The following is a 21,426-nucleotide window of genomic DNA, read 5'->3' on the forward strand; positions in this document are numbered from 1 at the left end:
AATGTTCCAGAAAAGGACGAGTAGGCGAGTACACCGTTTCCGTATCACCTAATCATATTTGTTTTCAGATTTGATTTAGAATTACTTTCTAGTAATGTTCTAGTCTGTCGTCCCCTTCAAATTAGCATTAGGCCGCAGGAGAACGTTTTATTCTCATCGTATAGATATCAAGATGTGTTGAAAAGATTAGTTTTTCCGCAATTTTTATTACATTCATTACATTTTTATAGACAAATAAAAGTTAGAAAAGGAATACATGACAATGGGGAAAACTAGATACAATCCTTTAGCTCATCGTTGTGATGGTCTGCTGTAAAATATAATTTTTCATTTTTATGTGGCACAACCTTCATTACCACGCATACCGAACTATTTTCGATTTCTTCCCATTGAACTCTTCTGGACCCCCAAAGTATTTAGCTTTATTATTATTGGCAAAATATTCAATTCCGAACGGATACTTCGTCGCGTACCAGATACTGTTCTCACAGATTATTCCGAAATACGAAAATAAATCAACCGGTGGTCCTGATGGTGCACTCGACCCTACACCGCTTGGAACAGTTTGGATATCCTGATGGGTTAATCGGTCGCTCATAAAAGTTTAGTTTGAATTTTGAAACTCACTGCGAAATTTAACTCTTGGGGGTCAGGAATCAAGTCACTTGGAGCAGTAATTTCAGAGACACTAAACTTAGTAGCTATGTAAGTGTAATAATGAGCCCCACATGTGACGTTTCTAACACAACCATCTCCTTCGGTGAATAATACGTGGTTTGTATCTGGAAAACGTTGAGTACTGAAGCGGAGGTACAGTACCGGTCAAAAGTATATTAAGTTTTGGTTTTTTTATTAGTTGAAAACGCCAAACTTTGAGATTGTGTCATGGTATAACTAATTGTCCCATCGAGTAGATTTTTAATGGATCGTACAGATCAAAGGTAGATCTTTATTTTTGTAGTTGACGACTTTTTTGTACCGACACTCCTCAGAGAGTTACATATCGTCAAAGTAATTTATCCCTTAAATCGACCTATTTCAGTGCAAAGTAGTGCGATTTTTGAGCTGTCCACATAAAAGTACTATAACTCTCTAGGAAGTGTCCGTACAAAAAAGTTGTCAACTACAAAAATAAAGTTCTACTTTTAATCTGTATGCTCCATTAAAAATCTACTTGATTGTACAATAAGTATTACCAAGACACACTCTCAAAGTCGGACCTTTTCAACTGAAAAACCAAAACTTAATATACTTTTGAGCGATACTGTATGTATTTTCTTTTATTTTCATATACCCCAAGAAAGGTCCAGCAAATTTGAGCATTCACAAACATCGGTACTTGATCTTCGTTTCAAGCAGCCTTCTTGGACCTTCTTGGCGGCAGAAAACAAGAATAGCTGCGAGAAGTATTAACCAGTTCATAACTAATGTTCGTTGTTACATTTGACCTATATTTTCTCTTTTATATGCAGTTTTCGGTTGATCTCATGATAGCTTTATGATAATTAACTGATATGAATAATTTAGTTGACTAATTCATTTGCATGCAATTACTTCATAAGAACATACTGCATAAAATTCTTTTTTTTTAAATAGTGTTGCGGACACCACTGTACGAAGTTTTGGGATTAATAAGAATATATTTTTTTGGGACTAATAAGAATAAAAACCACCACTAATAACAGGAAATACAGAGGAGTATTGAAACTGTAGAAAATGTTGTGAGTTTTTTAAAAAAGACAAAAAAAGCAAACTCGTGTTTTATTTAGATCAGAACTATGAAAGCCGAGGACTCATTCTTCAGCACCCAGAAGATCGTGTCGTATACAACGCATTCTCTGTAAGACTCGATCATGGTCACTGTAGCGAGGGGCGTAGGGCGGCTAAGTTAGCTACAGCTTTGAAACTTTCAAAGAATGTCTATGAGGACATGTGCAACACGTATGCACAATATTGGGTCGTAGCTCCGGGTTACTGTAGTAGTGTATACATAAATGAAGTGGCTCGGACCCGCCGCCATCCAATTCATTAAACTTGATCAATGGTAGGATATTTAAAATAGTAATTCTATACTCGATGTGTTCCTATTCTGGTAAAAATCGATGAGGGGAATTAGAAAAAATAAAATTTTTAGAAGTACTTTGAAATGCAAGCTTTTCTAGTTTTTTTTTCTCCAATTTTCACAATAAAATTCTTCTTTTTTTCCAGAAAACTACCACCTCTCCATCATCATTATGAAAAATCTTTTTTGCTCTCTAGTTCTTTTTATTTTATTTTTAAATCTCAAATAAACATGTTTTAATTTTATTCTGTCAAATGGAATTTTTACATTTTTATTCGTGAATATAAATCCAATGTATTTGTCGGTAAAGATGTAAAGAGTTAGCGAGGGTTGTTATGAGGGGTACGGTAATAGAATAGAGGTGTGAGGGCAGATAACAAAATTGATGTTTCGTTAGGAATTAAAATAATTATAGATAACATCTAAACGGAGATACAAATCAGTAAGCAATAAAAAAGGATTGATGTGAAACAATTAATAAAGTCTGACAATTTCAATAAGAAGGTAGATCTTGATGAAAAATTCAGAGTCGAATAGGGAGGTGAAGTTGGTGGCCGACAAGTGCGCCCTAATGATAACATTGACAAAATGACCGAAAATTATATTTTAGAAACGTAGAGACGACGACGACGAGAGGAAAACTGGAAACTTATTATTATTTTTAATGCTATTTTGAATTTCATTATTGAGGCGCACATATCGAATAACCATTCCACCAATAAGCACTAATTATTGTTACTCAAGACGATCATATCCAAATAGAAATGCCCGTTGTCGCGAGTTTTCCGGTTTTTTGGAGCGTATGACACTTGAAGAGTTGAGATGTGATTCATAGGGATTGTGATATTTCTGGAAATGCTTATTATGGGAAACTGACTACTCAGCAAGTACTTACCTGCAACGAATGCGAGTCCGATCAAACTGATTTGCAAATTGTTTCAAGATTTCAAACGCTGTGTTGAATCCAAGAACATTGAGCCGTATTTTGTGTCCTATTGGTCGGAAATTTCCCATCAAATTTCTAATCAATGCAATCATACCATTTGTTTCTAGAAATCCAACAGAATCCACCAAAACTGTTGGATTTTGCATGTTGAGAAGAAGAGGGAGTCGTTGTTGTCTCGGCAGGGTCACGTCATTAACGTTTAGAGTTTTAGCATCTCTGATAAGGGGATGGTCGAGAACATTGACGTCATCAGAAATGCAGTTCACATAGACACGATTCAATGGGTAACTGGATTCATGGATGATTTTGTTTAAAGCTTTACAGAAAGAATTCTCTACTTTTCCATCCAAATTATTGATTTTCAACTTGAGATTCACAGGCATTCGTAGAATATAACCCGAGTTGGAGATTCTCAACGTTTTCACATTTACCACTGGATTTCCTCTACAAACAAGAAGTTTGTTGAGAATCTTCACAGCTTCATGCAGTTTACAGTTGAAAGGTAGTTGATGAAACTTCTGATTTTTGTGTCTCGAAGTGATGGACAATCGGATCACATTCCTCCAAGACGGTGACAGATTTTGTCGTTCAAAAATGTGTGGTTGCCATAATGACTCCAATTCATCTAAACCGTCCTGTATTTCCAGTTCGCTACCATCACGGGTACTCAAAATTAAATGAAACAAAACATTTCGCGTTCTGATTTCTACGGTTTCACGCACGTTAACATTAAAATAACGATAGCGTCTCCTAAGCTCCTTAATTAACCGGGAGTTTTTTGCTGATCGCTGGTCTCCATTTCTGTGCCTCGCTAGCTCTCTTTTCATGATTTCAGCCATAATTTCTAGATCTTTCACAAGTTTCGCACTCAATCTTCTATCTTCTTCAGTTCTTACTCTCCCATCTCGAAAATCTAGATCACCAGCAGTGAGTACATTGCGAAACGAGTCATCTTTGTGTCCAAACCGGTCCATAATCCACTGTAGATCCGCCATTCTCATTTCGTTCTCAAATGTATTTGGGTACTGTAACTCCTTGATCGTACTCGTGAAATGTCCTCATTTCGTAAGTTGTTCCGTTTATCTTAGTGTAGCTCTCTCCTAACTCGAGAAAATTGATTTTCAGTGGGACAATTGCCTCGGTGAGTCTGATTTGTGGTATTCGTCTTGTCAACTCGAATCTGAAATCGGAATGATTAAGAATAAGAACTAATTATGTTTGAAATTACCTGATTTCCGGCCCCATATGTTGAAGGACTGTCTTCAAGCTAACGTAAGCCAATGGTTTCCTCTGCATTGTTAGATCTGTAAAATGGTATGCATAGGTAAACGAAAATCTTAAAATTCTTGAACCACAATATATCAAAGTTAAGTAAAACATGTAACATTAGAAGTTGAGAGACGCAGGGAAAAAGAGACATAAGGATATCGGTGGTGCACTAATTGTAAGTCGCTCGTTGTTCCACCTTCATGGAATGCCGTAATTAGTAGTACAACACTCGATAATCCCAGGTAGGCTGAACAATGAGCGGCGCTTTGGGAAGACATACATTGGGGTAAGGCCAGACACAGAGAAGAGAGGAATAGTCAATAGACACTGCACGTCTTCTGGTGATGTACTACGCTAAAAGCAAATCGCTCGTTGTCTATCAATGGCGGAATTAAGGAGTGTCGTACCAATAACTACAATACTATAATCCTAGATATGAGAGTTCTGGAAAAACATAAATTGGGTAGGAGGAAAATTTGTGGTGGCAAGTCACAGAGAAGAAAGGCTCACCATACACGGCACCCTATGAGAAAAGGAGCTTCTGGCACCGAAAAAAAATCAATTTTTGGAATGTTTAAGGGAACAGTTGTGATTGTATTAATTTAAAACCCTAGAGATTTACTAAATTAGGTAGAGAACATCTGATTGTATACTGCATTGAAACTTTTTTGCCATACTCAAGAAGCAAGAAAGGGAATGACTACAAAAGGTCGATATGGTCCGACACCATCTTTCCTATCCTTCGTTTCCCGCGCAGTGCATGAGACAGTCGGTGTTTGCGGACAGAGGACCTTCTATGAATTGCGCGGGAGACGAAGGATAGGAAAAATGGTGTCTGACCACATCGGCCTTTTATAGTCATTCGCTTTCTTTATTCCTGCGCCTCCAACTTACCCAAAGGATTACTGACGCTTTATTAGTGCAAATTTTTAGCGCAGCTTAAAGGCAGGTGGCAAAAAAGTTTTCATAGTGAATCTCTAGGGTTTTATATCAATACAATTTAAAACAATTCCCTAAACTCTTTTTGATTCCCAAAAAATTGATTTTTTCGGGACAGAAGACTTCTAACGCTTTTCATATTAGGTGCCGTGTATGGTGAGCAGAGTTGTACGGAATGACATGTTTCGATTTCCGGAATCCGGAATCCGGAACCGGAATGACGAAATACCCCGGAATTCCGGAATTTCGGAATCCGGAACACGAAATGATTCAATAAATTTGCAAGGCCAAGTCATTTTTTTGAGTGTTTTTAATGATAAATAAAATTTAAAACTACTTTTGAGAATCAATCGAAAAGTCACTTTTAAACTCAAAATGTTTAAAAAATTCAATTTTTGGATTCCGGAAAAAGGAAACTCAAAAAACCGGAATCCGGAATCCGGAACCGGAATAAAAATTTTCATTTTCCGGAATCCGGAACCGGAATCGGAATGTCAAAAAAACCCGGAAATCCAAACAACTCTGATGGTGAGCCTTCCTTCTCTGTGACATCTCAGAGCGCTCATTGCTTAGCCTATTGGGATTATAGAGTATTGGACTCATTGTTACAACACTCCATAATTCCGCCATAGATAAACAACGAGCGATTCACAATTAGTGCAACACAGATTCTATAGCTATGTGACGCCCACAGAAGACGTACAGTGTCTAATGAACATTCCTCTCTGTCTGTCCTTTGCACATCTTACCCCAATGTATGTCTTCCCAGAGTGCCGCTCATTGTTCTGCTTACCTGGGATTATCGAGTGTTGTACTCCTTATTACAGCTCTCCATGAAGTTGGAACAACGGGCGACTTACAATTAGTGCACCACAGTTTCTACACCTGCGCTCCACCGAACTCGTTATGTCTATTTTTCTCTGCTTCCTTCAAGTTCACATGTGATATGTTTTACTTAATTTCGATATGTCGTGGTTCAAGAATTTTAAGATTTTCGTTTACCTATGCATACCTTTTTATAGATCTAACAATGCAAAGGAAACCATTGGCTTACGATAGCTTGAAGACAGTCATTCAACACATGGGACCAGAAATAAGGTAATTTAAAACAGAGTTAGTTCTTATTCTTAATCATTCCAATTTCAGATTCGAGTTAACAAGATGTGTACCACAAATCAGACTCACCGAGGCCGTTGTCCCACTGAAAATCCACTTTCTCGAGTTAGGAATGAACTCTACTAAAATAAATGGCACAACTTATGAAATGAGGACATATCACGAATACGATCAAGGAGCTACAGTACCCAAGTATATTCGAAATCGTAATAAAAATGGTGGATTGAGAGTGGACTATGACCAGTTTGGACACAGAGATGACTCGTTTCGCAATGTACTCACTACCGGTGATCTAGATTTTCGAGATGGGAGAGAACTACCAGCAGAAGGAAGGATGAGAGAAGTTGTAGTAAATGGACTGGAGGTTTTATCTGAAATAATGAAGAAAAGCATCGAAAGACGAGAAAATCAAGTGGAGAGATCAGAAGAGGACAACCGACAAATTGAAGAACTTTTAAATAGTTGTACACATGTTCGCGCCGCCAATGACAAAGAGATCAGAGCGCTTCTCTTCATACGGGAAGTAAAAACTCTTTTTAGCCTTTCTTTTGAGTCTTTGCGGATGGCATTGGACGAAGTTACGTCCCTCATGCAACCATACATTTTTGAACGACATAATCAGCCAACGCCGTGGAGGAATGTGATCCGATTGTCCATTACTTCAAAAAACAAAAATCAGAAGATTCATCAACTGCCTTTCAACTGTAGACTTCATGAAGCTGTGAAGATTCTGAACAAACTTCTGGTTTGTAGAGGAAATCCATTGGTGAATGTGAATACCTTGAATATCTCCAACTCTTACTATATTCTAAGAATGCCTGTGAATTTCAAGCTGAAAATCAAAAATTTGGATGGAGAAGTAAGAAATTCCTTCTACGAAGCGCTAAGCGGTATCATCCATGAATCAAGCTACCCACTGAATCGTGTCTATGTGAACTGCATTTCTGATAGCGTCAATGTTCTCGACCATCCCCTTATTAGAGACGCTAAAACTCTAAACGTTACTGCCGTGACCCTGCCGAGACAACAACGACTCCCTCTTCTTCTCAAGATGCAAAACCCAACAATTTTGGTAGATTCTCTTGGATTTCTAGAAACAAATGGTATGATTGCATTGATTAGAAATTTGAAGGAAAGTTCCCGACCCATCGGACACAAAATCCGACTCAACACCCTTGGATTCAACACAGCGTTTGAAACTTTGAAAGAAATTGCAAACCAATTTAATGGGACTCGCATTCGGGGCAGGTAGGTGCTTTATAAGAAATCAATTTCCGATATTGATCATTTCTTTCCAGAAAAATCAAAATTCCTATAAATGACGCCTCAACTCTTCAAGTATCATACCTTCCTAAACACATTGACTCTGGCAATGAAGATTTCTATTTGGAAATTGTCGTCGTGAGTGATAATAATTAATTAGTTTTTGTTTCTTTATATAATTGCGTCGTTAATTGTTTAATAACAACTTGTATTTGGAATTGTTGTTAAAGACCAATAATTGATTTTCTATGATTTTCATTTTACTACATCGTTTGAATTGATATTTAAAATATAAAATGTTTAGGAAATGAAGAAATGTCTTAAATTGGGGTATTTCTAACAAACCTGTGTTCATGGAATTGTCATGCGTTGTAGCGGGAAAAAGCAGGAGAAAGAAGAGAGAAAGACATTCTGATGAGACGAAATTCGTTAAAAAGGAAGCGGTAGAAAGGGTGGGAGAGTGAGGAGATCGAGATTTTCCCGAGAGCACTACTTTTGACTTCTGGAGCTCTGGCACGATGCTCCGTGGTTGAGAATCCAATTCAACACAATTTTTTGTTTATTTAGGTAGTTTCCAATATTTTAAAACAAAAACTAAACAACTCCAAGAGAAATATAAAAAGTCCTGATCTTGATTTGAAAATTCGAGAAAAAAAACGTTTTATATTTCTCTTGGAGTTTATGCAAAACGGACACGATTCAGCAGAGTTGCACATGAATGTACATATAAAGGTATACTCACTTATGCTTGCTACTGTAGATTTTTTTGTGGAAACTGTGAGATCCATAGGGAAATTCTATCTGCTGAAGGGCGATTGTCAAAGATCAGAGGATTAAAGCAATGATGAGGACATGGGTCCAGAAGAAAAGCGCTGTGGAGTCTAGGCACCGGCTGTCGTAGAAGAATCGAAGGTAGACAAATGGATTTTCGCTAAAATAACTACTCCCCGGCTTGAATTTCAAAAAAAAAATTCGCCACCGCTTGACTGCCGGTCAATAAGAGGGGTGTCGGACATTATAAGGTGTGGGTCTATTAGAGTAATTACGGAAAATGATTTCCATGATCTGAAATTCTTTTTTTTTTAAACAAACAAAAAACAGAATTTTCACAATAAAACATTTATTTTTATTAGTGATGAGATCGATGCACATTGTGAGCAGAACCAGCCCCACAAAAATCGAATTGATGGGTTTCATGTGAGATATTGTGAACATCATATCCCCAAATCCGACGGTTCTGAAAAATGTTGAATTTTTGGACTGAAACTCGATTTATAATGCTGAGCAGTCGAATTTCTAGTAGTAAAATCTCAAGACTATTTCAGGAAGAGTCGTATTGAGGCTTACTAGGCCATCCAGAGAAACAAGTTGTATTGTTCTACAGTAAAGTATTAAAAACTCACGTTAGAGAAACAAAAATGAAAATTCCATCGTTCGAGGTCCACCCCACTTTTGGCAGTGATTTGTTAACTGCTCTTGATGTGTGTAATCCATGGTGATCATACTTTGATCTACCTCTGAAAATTTTGTATTGGCATTAATCATTATTTTCATGGTTGTTTTGAGTCATTCAAGAAAACACCACTACCTGTTTTATTAACAAAACAAATTGCGCCAAGTGAGCTCACTCTAGTTCAATTCATATAAAAACAATTTAAAGGCGTTTTAGGTTTTTCAGACATTTGGTACTAATTTTTTGCATTTAAATTTAAACTAACTCACCATTGCAGTATTTGAACACGTCTTCCGGATATGATGAATTGACTTGATCATCAGATTGCTTTGGTTGGTACTGATCCTGTGGGTGTATCTTAATGACAATTTTATCAGATATAAAACAGTTATTCGAAACTCCTCAAAAATAAAAAAAGTTTCAAAATCTAAATTACTATTGAAATTGAGTTTTTCTAATAGAATTTCGCAGAACCCGCTTGAAATCAAAATTTTCCAAATAAATTAGGGTAAAAATAAGCCAGAATCAGAAACTGCCAGTCGAACTTCTTCCGCATTGTTAGGCCTCAAAAGTAATTTCAAAACACAAAAACCTTTAAGATGTTGGTCAACTCAAAACACGCGTGTTCCCATCATACCTGCTTTTATTATTGTCGGTATGCCCTTGTCGAGAGCTGCAATTTCGAAGGATTCGCTGACACTACTGAAAATGAATATTAATTTCAGCGGCCGGATTGGTATGACACTCACCTTCCATTAACAACCACCCTCTTAAAATTATGTGTTATCTCGAGTATGTTGTTGTGGTAAATTTGAATGTAGGGATGCAGGTACTTCTGTAAACATGAACTATAAATCGTGAAAATTAGATTAGGTTTTTGTGAATTAATAATTAAATACTGTCTCGTTAGATCCCTTTTTTCATATATTTTTTTTCTATCTCTATTTCTCAAGTTTTCCTATTTTTAGAGCACTTGGAACAAAAGAAGACACTCCAATCCCTCTAACCCCATCAGAGTTGAGCGGAATGCGATTTTTGAAATGTCGGAAGGCGGAAGGCGGAAGTAAAAACAAATTGGCGGAAAGTGGAAGGCGGAAGGCAGAAGCGAAATTTTTCGGCGGAAGGCGGAAGGCGGAAATCCGCTCAACTCTGAACCCCATGCGTCATCTGTTACATCGATGACCGATGACTTGACCATTGGTTATCTTTCACTCAAAAGTAATACTTCTTAAAATCCATTAAAGCTTGACTTTAATCATTAAAACATTATTTTTTGAAGTCTACTAAAAAGAATAGGGCCTTATTAAAATTCTCTTATAGCAAAAAATTAGAAAAGTATGTAACTCACTTTAACACATAACAAATACAACAAGCAAATAAGAATAAATAAATAAATAATATAAACAATAGTTTAGAATTTAATAAAAATCATAATACTGAATTATTTCGAAGTTCATTCAGTAGAACCTCTCAGTGGGAATACATAGAAATGAATTGAAAACCTCCTTTTCCCCTTTCCCTTCGTGCTCCGCGAACGCGACGCCGCGGTGTCGCGCCGTGCCATCCAGATGTCCCCTCACCCTCTTGAAGAGTACACGTTCTCTTTCTATCTCTCAATTGTGGCATTATGTCATGAACTAGTGAGGTTCGGGAAGAGAGGGAGAAGTAGAAGATAGCAGCTGCTCTTCAACGGGTGAGGACGGAGGAAAGGCCAAAATTTGGGAATTATAGGAAAATTTGAACATTGAGCTTATGGACCTATTCACAAGGTACCAAAAAAAGTTTTTTTTCAATTTTTCATCGAAAATGTGGCCATTTTTGACTATTGTTTAGAATTTATTATAATTCTGAAAGATAGTCGAAAATTTGACTTTTTCGCGAAAAAAATCAAAAAATTTCAAAAAATTTGAAATTTTGACTTTCGCGCCAATTTGCCCGGGCCGTCGAGTTTTTTTGCTACCTTGTGAATAGGACCATTAAAGAATTCACTAAAAATTATGACTTGTGTTACTTAATTATCAACCTAGGTAATTTCTTTCTAACCTCGTGTACGCAGAAAGTTTTTTGTATTGGGAAATTTCATAAATTTGAAAGTGTGCCACGCTGTCATTTTTTTGACTCATAAACTCAAAGTTAGTACTCTGCAAAGATCAAATATAGATCTTCATTTTTATAGTTGAGAACTGTTTTGTACGGTCACTCTCTAGAGAGTAAGAGCCAGCCCATCTAATAAATAACTGTGAGAAAAATAACCTAAAAATAAGACAATTTGTGTTCAATTTAAAAGTGAACTTCAAAATTTTTCTTCTCGTTTAGTTTGGTCAAATTACATAGTTTCAAAATGTCCCGAAAAATTGAGACTAGAAACACAGTTTTTATCAGACCTGTAAAAGGACAGGCCGGAAGTTTAGTACTCGAAGAATTCAATTTCTTCGAAAATTGTCCTATTTTTACTTTTTGAACTGATTTTTGTAAACTTTAAAGGTTTTTAAGGATTACACTTCAAACAAAGAACAATTTTCAGAAAAAAACACATTTTTACAAAAAATATTAGTGAAAAAAGCTCAAAAGTTCTAATCCGGGCCGACCGGACAGATATGGAATGTTGCAAGTTTGATTTTTATTGAAGGCTGCAATTATCCGCGGGGGTTTAGGATCAAGAAAGATATTTTAAAAACTTCATTTTTTCAAAAATCCCAAAGAAACACAATTTTCCAGTTCAATTATTCAGCTAATCGAGCAACACGGATTCTTCTTATTTTTCTTCTCGACACCCGGTTTTTGAGCTATTGACTTCGGCTGGGTGCCTCTGTTGCTTTATCCAATTCTGGTTTTTGAGAGACTACAGGCTTCACTTGTGACTTTTTGGAAAGTTCTGGGTTCTTAGGTTTCGTTGATTCCTCCGGTTTCTGACAAGGGAACCTTTTTCATATCAGGGTTGAGAATTGGCTGAAACTTCGCACATATATACTTTCGACCCTGCTCTATCACATGCCGTTCTCAAAAGCTGCGCAATACGGCTCGTTGGCGATAAATTGGGTCTGAAAATTTCTGAAAATCGCCGTGTCAAATTTCACGCGTGACGCCCCTTTCTTAATTCCCCTTTTCTCAATTAAAAATATGAACATCGGTGGTCCAGTGGTAGTGAGGGGGAGTCGGGGTAGGAAAGGTGTGGGTTCGATCCCGCCCACGCCGAATATTTTTTTGCTTTTTTTATTATGAATTTTTGAGGTGCAATTATTGGGTCTGCATCGCGTTTTTTGAGATTTGAAGAGTGTAATACTGATTTTTATGAGTATAGAAAGAAATTGGGACCACAAAAACGAAAATTTTTTTTCGAAGATTTCCACACTTTTTGATCATCAAGTATTGTCGCAACAAAAAAGTTCCGACATTTTTTCCCCCTCGGTGTTTGCGGACTCAAGCCAAAATTTGATAATTTTGGCTTGAGTCCGCAAACACCGACGAGGAAAAAATGTCGGAACTTGTTTATTTCGATAATAATGTCCATTAATTATTCGAGAACAATGTTGTTTTGGAAAAACACATTTCGAGGAAAGAGTGTCATAAGAAAATTTCTTCAAAAAGCTTAATGTATTTCATAATTTTTTCATGTCGAAAAAATACTGAACTCTTTTGGAAAAGTTGCTTCTCCAAAGTTTTTAAATTAATGGCCATTACTTGATGATCAAAAAGTGTGGAAATCTTCGAAAAAAAATTTTCGTTTTTGTGGTCCCAATTTCTTTCTATATTCATAAAAATCAGTATTACACTCTTCAAATCTCAAAAAACGCGATGCAGACCCAATAATTGCACCTCAAAAATTCATAATAAAAAAGCAAAAAAATATTCGGCGTGGGCGGGATCGAACCCACACCTTTCCTACCCCGACTCCCCCTCACTACCACTGGACCACCGATGTTCATATTTTTAATTGAGAAAAGGGGAATTAAGAAAGGGGCGTCACGCGTGAAATTTGACACGGCGATTTTCAGAAATTTTCAGACCCAATTTTCTCGCCAACGAGCCGTATTGCGCAGCTTTTGAGAACGGCATGTGATAGAGCAGGGTCGAAAGTATATATGTGCGAAGTTTCAGCCAATTCTCAACCCTGATATGAAAAAGGTTCCCTTGTGAGACCCTTTGATATCATTCGAATTTTTGGATTCGCTGATTTTCTGGGACTTCTTCTCTTTTTCCTCCCAACTTCCAACTGTGCTAAGAAATATCGCAGCATTCATGGGTCCTTTTTCTTTCGGCATCACTTTCCGCTTCTCGTCCAACTCCTTTACTCTCTTGCACTTCATTTCTATAATTTCCAAATCTGTCATCGAATCCAGCTCTTCCAGATTTTTCGGCATACACTTTTCACATACTGCTCTAAAAAATTCTCGATATCGGCGTTTTTCATCGGGGTCAGAAAAAGAAGAACTGCCGGCAAATTCTTCTGGTACGAAATCACATTGTGTACCGCTATCAGTGTTCGTGAGGATTTCACCGAAACGGGCGCGGCGTTGTTGGTTTTTTTGGATCTGAAAAAAAAGACTTTTGAGTTTTTTTCTTTTTTGAAATAGCATGTGGCGTTTTTTAATTGCAAAGAGTTTATAAAATTTCATATCGCTACTGGGATCTGATGATTTCCGAATTCAAACAAAGCGTAAGAATCTAAACTTTAGACTCAGGGAAGTTTTAAAACCGAGATATTTGGCAACCTTGAAATTTCAACGTGAGTAATCATACTGGACATGAAGAATTTTCCAGTGATTTCTTTCACTGTTTCAAGTTTAGTTCCAAACTCTCATGGTTACTAAACGTCTAGTTTTGAAATGTCACAGTAGCCAGATGTCATGTTTCAATATGTCCTCAAGTCTAACAAGGAAACCTCAAAAGGTCGCAAGTTTGGAATCGTTCCAAATTGTTACCAGGTAGTAAGGACAGCATGAATAGGCATATTCCAAAATTTTGTGTTGTAGCCGCTAAAAAACTAGCCGCTAAGAAAAACTGTCCCAAAGTTTAACGCCTGTACTTGGAAACCATTCTCAGGCTTTTACAGTGCTAAATCAGACACTTTGGGACGGTTTTCCTCAGCGGCTAGTAAAGAGCACAACACAAAAATTTGGAATATGCCTATTCATGCTGTCCTTAATACCTGGTAGAAATTTGAAACGATTCCAAACTTGCGACCCCTTGGTTCCCCCTGTAAAAAACTATTCTATTTTTATTAATTATACCAGGAAAAGTTCTCGTAGCAAAATATCCAAATTTCAAAACTTTTAAAAAATTCGGTTGAAAAATCTTTCTTCACAAGTTACCAAACGTCATAGTTACAAAATGATCTTTATAGAACTCACGTTTGCAAATACTTCATCCAATTTTTTATACTTTTCGGTTTTCTCCTTCAACACCAGTGGCTCCTCCCGTTCCGACCATTTCGAATTGTCAGGCATATTTTCAGATTTTCTATGATGTCTGATTTTCAGAAATCCTTCAGGTGACAAGTAGTTGTAGTAGATGTTGTCTGCCGGATTCTGGAAATATTGACTGATACCGGTCTATAGTATGCTCAGAGTCTTTTCAAAAACTCACAAATTGACTAGAATCATATCCAATTGTAAAACTACATATCTTTCCTGGCTCCAAGACGTGAGACGCAGTGATTGCTGCCTTCGATTCTCCTATCTTCATCGAATCACTCGCATTTTTGAAATTAATCAAAAAATAGAATGAATCAAAATAAATTCGAATTATTTGATGGTCTTCTGTTGGATTTTTTATATTGACTTCTAGCAAACCATCTGGAGGCACTTCGAGACGATGAGGACTAATTTCGAGGGCGAATGGAGCTGAATCCTTACATTCTTTTACTTTGCTGGCCATTTTCTCATAGGGAAGAGGGTTGGTATGGAAATGAAATATCAACAAAAAAATTACTTATGCAGGGCTAGAAAAAAAATGCCTGTGGGACAGTGTTCTCACGATTTTTTATTATTATTTTTTCTATTCCCAACCGGTTACGGCAGAGTTGTGTGGGATTCCGACTGCCGCGCTTTCGTCACTACCGCATTCCGTCTTGAAATTCTTAAAATTTGTTTTCGGTGACAAAATCGTTCAAATTTTACTTTCCAATTTCCGTATTCCGACTTCCGTTTCGAGAATTTCACTTGCAAAGGCTATAGATAACAAGGGAAATTCCTGACAAGGCGAGTTGAACTAAATAGCCTTTCAATAGTAAACGTTTGACGGCTCATAACTCGGTCCACGTGGGCTTTTGGTTGATTTTTCCGGCAGTTTTGGAATCAGCAGGGTCGAAAGTATCTGGGGTCTAATTTATAGGAACAATTTAAGACGCCTCGTCATGAACTTCTCTTGTCAGCTATTTGTGATTCCATAATTACATATTGTCTTCTGAGAAAATCTCTACAGTTCTAATTTTCTTCATTGATATCACCTACTTCTTTCAACGCTACTATAGGCCTCATGACTTTCCCACCCTAGTTCGGGAATTCTTACAACTGCGCTCCACCGGAATCTCCTTTGGAAATCTGATATAACAGAAATGTTTTGATATTTCTTGTTTGAACAATCAAAATAGTTTTTTTTTTAATTCTGAACTTCTAAAAACATCTGAAAGCACTTAAGATAAACACAGAAAAAGAACCAAAATTACAGAAAGAGGCAACAGAAATTTAAAATTTAGACAGAGATTTCCGTATACTGACGACTGATCTGATTCTCAGAACGATGCTGGTCGATGTTGGCTGCCAATGAAGACATAAGTTCGTTCTGAGCGTGCTGACGAGGCTTATTTGCCTGAAAATTCAAAAAAAAACTCTGAGTTGTCGGGTTACTGTTGCTAAACTTACACAGCACTTGATCCACACCACAACCAAGAGTCCCATGAAGCAGGTTCCAAGGAGGATCCAGTAGAAAATCAATGTTGCAGTTGACATTTTTTGATCGGCGGCAGGATAGGTCACTATAAAAAGTTATACTAATTTTAAGCCATTATTTATAGTACTTACTGTTTTTCTTGCTGACCGGGAAATAGGTGGCCATCAATTTTTGGTCCACCGGAATAGTCTCGGTGCTGAATTGATAGGTGATGTTGTATCCTTGTCTAACATTCTGATACTCCACGTCATCTTTGAAAATGATAGCCTCTTTCGAATAGAGGTTACCCTTGCCTGGGATGTCTGGGGTGTGGTAGATCAAGTCGTCGGCGCAGTCGAACATGACACCTGGAAATACATAGGTATTTCGTACCAATAAATTTCATTGGTTACCATTGGAATGTCCTTGCACCTTTCGAATCCAAATTGTGACACAGGTTGTCTGGCAGTTATGGATGATGTGGAAGTTGCCGGTAAGGCAGTCGGTATCGCTCCATTTGTGCACCCATCCCATTGTTTGCAATGCAATGGGATTTTGCATCAGAGATTTTCTGAGCAACTGAAAAAAAGAAAGTTTATTACTAACTAGTAACTCGACAAAATTATCTTCTCAAATACTCTCTAATAGAGTCCTCCGTTGTTGGAATTCTTTATCTGAATTGTTGTTTCCGGTTAAACCGTTCAGAGCTGTCTTTAAGAGCAGAATATATAAATACAATCTCGATCATTTCCTGTCATTAAATCCAACAAATTACTAACTTTACTTCACCTCTTATGGGATAATGGAGCTATTCTCGAGGTAACAAAAAGTGCAGAAAACTATTTCTTTTCTATATTAAAGAGTAGTTTTTTGCTTTGTTTTTGCTATCACTAGAATAGGCCGATTATCAGTTATATATTTCTTTCCCTATTTACTAACCATCTCTTTTATCTAACTCCTAAAACCAATTCATTTTCAAGTGTCAGGGGTTTCCACCCTTCGATGAAATAAATAAATTGACTTGACTGTAAAATTTAATCAAATCTCTCTCCCACAGGGCGGCGCAGTTCCGTTATTGAAAGCGTTCGGAGCTGGATTTTTCCAAAAACTGCAGTTTTTTTAAATGGGAGGAGCCAAGACACACCGTTTTCCAAAAGAAATATTCCATTAAAGACGGGATCAGGTAGTATTCTAATAAATTTGAAACCTAGGTTTTGTTAAGTCACGCCCACAAAACATTTCTTCTAGAAAACGTTCTAATGCCGAAGATCAAAAACAAAAAGTGGGCGTGGCTTAACACCAATTGTATCAAGATTCTCAAAAGTTAATGTCACCTTCTGAGAGTGAATTACTTGAAATTAAAGGTCAAAACAGAAAAAAAGAAACTTACAAAGTCCCCGCCGACACACTGATGACAAGGCAGCGCAGAAGTCATGGTTGCAGTTGCGACCATCATGAGTGAGGTGACGGCTCCGAAGAAGAAAATGAAATTGGGATTCATCCTGTAATAAAATAACTGTGAGGAATGGAGGGAAATTTGTAAGAAAAAAACGAATCGATAACTCATGAATCAAATAAAAAAGTGTTGGAGACCACAGAGAATCAAAATTTGAAAACTAGGAGGAAATTTATATAACCAAACATCACAAGTGGGCGTGGACAACATAGGAACGGCTTGGAAAAACAAAAGAAACAATGAGTCACTTCTAGAATTTTCTATACTGTGTTATTTGAAATCAAATTTTGTTTGCTATTGTTTGAATTCACTCCAGAATAGATAGAATTTCTGAAATTTCAGCATAGAATACGGTATTCAAGTTTGTCAAAACGGAAAAAGAGAAAGAGACTTGAATAGAGATATTAGCACGGCACGCTTCTTTCAACCGCGCTCTACCGAAACCGACGAAAATTGTGTACGAAATGAGAGACTCAGAGAAAAAGAGACATTTTTCAAGGGTATTTTGGTGGAGCGCAGTTGTAAGAACTGTGTCGAGCTGATTGAGGGTTAAGAAGCTATTAAAAAACTAATCAAATTTGCAATATTCGATTCATCTTATGGTGACTACTGGGAGAGAAACAAAATATCTCTAACTGTAAATCAATTTTAAAAAACTCTGAGGTACAAACATCGAAAAAGAGAAATGGAATGGAAAGCATAATCGATTAAAAGAAAGAATTGGAACCGCAGAGAAACAGGTTTTGAAATATGGGCGGAGTCTCCTGCAAATGTGATTGAAATGCAGAATATGTACATATCTCAAGATTTTTTTGGATGGATAATCAAACATCAGAAGTGGGCGTGGTCTGTTTCATAAAAACATTATGAAAAAACAAAAACACTAGTGAATCACTTCTATGTAGAAATTTTGAATTCCGCACTTGTGATTCGAAAAAAATGTTGCGAGCTAAAACAGACCAAGCTAAAAACCAGACAATCAGAGATACTGAACACTTACCAGTCCGAGTTAACTTGCAATTTTAGAAGAGAGAAACAAGTGCTTATGAGTTACAGAAATTAGATAGCTTGCTTAAAAGGCAATAATAGGAATTCGAGTCATCACTCCTTTCAGAAAGCACTCTCAAAAACAAAAATTGATATAAATCAAAAAAAAAGAGAATTGGAACCCGCTGATAGTGAGAAACAAATTTCGAAATCTGAGTGGATCAGCCCACCAGAATTATTTTCAACAACCAAACATCAGAAGTGGGCGTGGCCTGTTCTATGGGTACATCATAGAAAAAGAAAACAATGATCATCATAGAAAAAGAAAACAAAAAAAAAAAAAAACACAGCAACGAGTTTTCCAGAATTTTCTATATTTGTGATTCATGATAAAAAAGTCTAAAAAAATATTAGCTCGGCACAGTTCTGCACTCCACTAAAACGTTCTTTTTCTCTGCACCTCTCAATTTCGCACACAATTTTCTTCGGTTTCGGTAGAGCGCGGTTGTAAGAAGCGTGACGTGCTAATAGTTAACCTCGCCGAGGGATTGATTTCTAAGACAAATCTCAAAATCTGGTTTCAGAACGTCCCAGTTTCCAAACGACCCGGTTTGCAAATGGTCTGGTGCTGAAGGTATCAGCTATGACGTATCTCTCTTCAAAACGAGTCATTTGAAAACGGGATGTTTCGCAATGGCTTCGAAACGCCTGCTTTCTAAATTTAATAGTTTTGAAACGTCCCGGGGACAATTTTCAATTGTAACTCTAAAAAATCGATATCCAGCACCCCATTCATTCAAAAACACATTCAATTAAAAATAAGTTTACATAATCGAGCAACACGGTTTCTTCTTCTTCTCCATCGCCTTTTTTTCCTCCTCCATCCGTCTTAACTGTTCCATCTTTTGATTCTCAATCTCCCAATCTTCCTTCTTCTGATCCAGCAAAAACTTCTCAGCCTTCTTAGTCGCCTCCTCCAAGGTTCCCGAAGTAAAAAGGAATTTCGCAAACCCGGAATTCCGACTCAAAACTCGGTCTCTCGTCTCCATCTTCTCCCTTCTAAGATGATTTCTCTCTTCTATTTCTTTCGGATATCTTGGGTCACGCCTATATTCTTTCGCAAAAACTTTCTCCCAAAACACAATATTGTCCGCCTCGCTTCCAAGTGTCTTGTTATAGTTCTCCTTGTTCTGAACAAACTCTCTAACATCTGATTCTGGTTCAAAAACTCGATGTGTTCCATTGTCATTGTTCACCAAGGTTTCACCCCAGACCTTTCTCCATTTTTGGTGGGTTCGAGTCTGAAAATTTCGATGATTATAGAATATAGCTGCGGCCATAACTTACAGCTTTATGAGCCATCTTCATTTTGTAAAACTTCATAAATTCAGATGTGTTAGGATCGGTTGTTTTATTGTTCTGAAATTTAAGAGAAGGGAGATTTCAAAAGCCTTCTAGACCTCACTCACCACCGGTTCTCCATTTCTTTTCGCTCTTCTTATTTTACTTATTTCGTCCTCTCTCAACTTTATCTTCTTCTCAATATCATCCGTCAAATACAGCTGCTCTTCTCGTACCGCCCATTTAGTCTCAGTTTCCATGCCTTTCTTCTGATGCTTGATTTTCAGAAATCCCTCAGGACGGTCATAATTGTAATAAGCAATGTCGATTGGTTTCTGTAAACCTCTTCATTACTGGGCTTTTGTTTTGGTCTGTGACTACCTTTGGATACTTCAATCTACGTCGTTTTTCGGCATTTCTTTCATAGTTATAAATATTTTTTAAATCCATGTCTTTAATTTTATCTGTCGTTCGGATAGTCATACTACAAGATTCCCCCGGTCCCAACTCATAGCAACCGTACGCCGCCGCAGGTGTCACTCCGTGTTGTCCACTTGATTTGGCATCTTTGAAATTCACCAGGAAATAGTAGGAATCGAATTGACAACGAAGGGTTTGAGTGTCTTCTGTTGGGTTCTTGACAGTGACTTCGAGAGGATCCGGATATGGAACAACTAGTTTCTCTGGGCTCATTTCCAGCAGGAATGGTGCGTCGGGAAGGGAGGCTGCAATTTTTTGTTTAGAGAAACATACAATTCTAGTCAGACACACGGCATGGCGAAATTTCAGCATTACAGTATACTGTCATGTAGAACCCGGACAGTGGCGGCTGCTAAACATGACGCCCTCACATCAGTGCAAGGCGTAAACGTGCTCCTTCGAACAACGGTTGGCAAGGTGCCAAATTCAAATTTTACGTTTATTTGTCGTATTTTTCAGTAATGAACGCTACGTACGCGCACGCAACGCGACTCGGATAAAAATTCAAATATTTTCGTTGCGGACCTTACGGTTCGCACTCACAATAAATTCACCCATTCAGTACTGGCCTAAAGTATAGCAGTTTTAGAACGCCGTAGTTTCCAAACGTTTAGTTTCCAAACATCCGGTTCCCGAACGTCCCAATACCCAATAGTCCCAAAACTCACACTTCTCCGCTTCCTTCTTATTGCTCGAGGTCTCAGTAGGCTTGACAGATTTTGTGGCGGCTGAAAAAAAAGTTCGGATGGTTCCAGTTGCTGAACGTCTCGGTTTCGAAACGTTCCGAAATCAATTCAAAAATGTTTGCATTAGTGCGCACTTACATTTCTCTCCTATCTTCTCTCCATCCTTCTTGTCGGTCTCTTCAGACGTCTTTGGGGAATTCGGGGCTGCAGCACGGCTCGGCGAACGCGACTCGCGGCCGAACTTTTTGAACCTTGAGTACTCAGTGTAAGCAGCGAAATTGTCTGTAAATTTGCGTGGTGTTGTCATTGGTGTTTGCAGAGTTGCGTACCGTAACCCGGCGAAAAATCATTTTTTATCAGCCAAATTCGATTTTCTATCGAATGTTTCTCAAAAATACGATCAGTGGCTTTTGATTTCTTTTTTCTATATTCTTGATATTGATTTGTTACTTCTTCTGGTAAACGTTCAGAATGATGATGTTACTTGTTGTTGAGCTACGTATGAAAATGTCATTTTCTCAGTCAATTTGAGATTTTCTGTCAAAAGTTTCTCAAAAA

At 37.5% G+C, this 21,426-nt stretch overlaps 6 protein-coding genes across 6 annotated transcripts; 1 reads left to right on the forward strand and 5 right to left on the reverse strand.

Moving 5' to 3' along the window:
- Positions 1 to 352: 352 nt before the first annotated feature.
- GCK72_004533 (uncharacterized protein) lies at positions 353 to 598 on the reverse strand (the record flags this gene model as incomplete). The annotated part of the gene is made up of 1 exon (XM_003100997.2): positions 353 to 598. The coding sequence occupies one exon, from the start codon at positions 596 to 598 to the stop codon at positions 353 to 355; it is 246 nt and encodes an 81-aa protein (XP_003101045.2).
- Positions 599 to 2,787: 2,189 nt separating this feature from the next.
- Positions 2,788 to 4,304, reverse strand: GCK72_004534 (uncharacterized protein; the record flags this gene model as incomplete). The annotated part of the gene is made up of 4 exons (XM_053724740.1): positions 2,788 to 2,911; positions 2,958 to 3,452; positions 4,054 to 4,188; positions 4,237 to 4,304. 4 exons carry the CDS (start codon positions 4,302 to 4,304, stop codon positions 2,788 to 2,790), a joined length of 822 nt encoding a protein of 273 aa, XP_053588934.1.
- Positions 4,305 to 6,246: 1,942 nt separating this feature from the next.
- Positions 6,247 to 7,751, forward strand: GCK72_004535 (uncharacterized protein; the record flags this gene model as incomplete). Its single annotated transcript, XM_053724741.1, has 3 exons — positions 6,247 to 6,314; positions 6,363 to 7,580; positions 7,631 to 7,751. 3 exons carry the CDS (start codon positions 6,247 to 6,249, stop codon positions 7,749 to 7,751), a joined length of 1,407 nt encoding a protein of 468 aa, XP_053588935.1.
- Positions 7,752 to 13,142: 5,391 nt separating this feature from the next.
- On the reverse strand, positions 13,143 to 14,925 carry GCK72_004536 (uncharacterized protein; the record flags this gene model as incomplete). Its single annotated transcript, XM_003100987.2, has 3 exons — positions 13,143 to 13,580; positions 14,400 to 14,576; positions 14,635 to 14,925. 3 exons carry the CDS (start codon positions 14,923 to 14,925, stop codon positions 13,143 to 13,145), a joined length of 906 nt encoding a protein of 301 aa, XP_003101035.2.
- Positions 14,926 to 15,741: 816 nt separating this feature from the next.
- Positions 15,742 to 17,419, reverse strand: GCK72_004537 (uncharacterized protein; the record flags this gene model as incomplete). Its single annotated transcript, XM_053724742.1, has 5 exons — positions 15,742 to 15,858; positions 15,912 to 16,024; positions 16,071 to 16,286; positions 16,332 to 16,497; positions 17,309 to 17,419. The coding sequence occupies 5 exons, from the start codon at positions 17,417 to 17,419 to the stop codon at positions 15,742 to 15,744; spliced, it is 723 nt and encodes a 240-aa protein (XP_053588936.1).
- Positions 17,420 to 19,185: 1,766 nt separating this feature from the next.
- Positions 19,186 to 21,175, reverse strand: GCK72_004538 (uncharacterized protein; the record flags this gene model as incomplete). Its single annotated transcript, XM_053724743.1, has 6 exons — positions 19,186 to 19,662; positions 19,709 to 19,780; positions 19,831 to 20,037; positions 20,084 to 20,427; positions 20,851 to 20,910; positions 21,007 to 21,175. The coding sequence occupies 6 exons, from the start codon at positions 21,173 to 21,175 to the stop codon at positions 19,186 to 19,188; spliced, it is 1,329 nt and encodes a 442-aa protein (XP_053588937.1).
- Between the last annotated feature and the right edge of the window lie 251 nt (positions 21,176 to 21,426).

This window comes from Caenorhabditis remanei, chromosome II (genome assembly GCF_010183535.1).
Source record: "Caenorhabditis remanei strain PX506 chromosome II, whole genome shotgun sequence".
Classification (NCBI taxonomy): domain Eukaryota; kingdom Metazoa; phylum Nematoda; class Chromadorea; order Rhabditida; family Rhabditidae; genus Caenorhabditis; species Caenorhabditis remanei.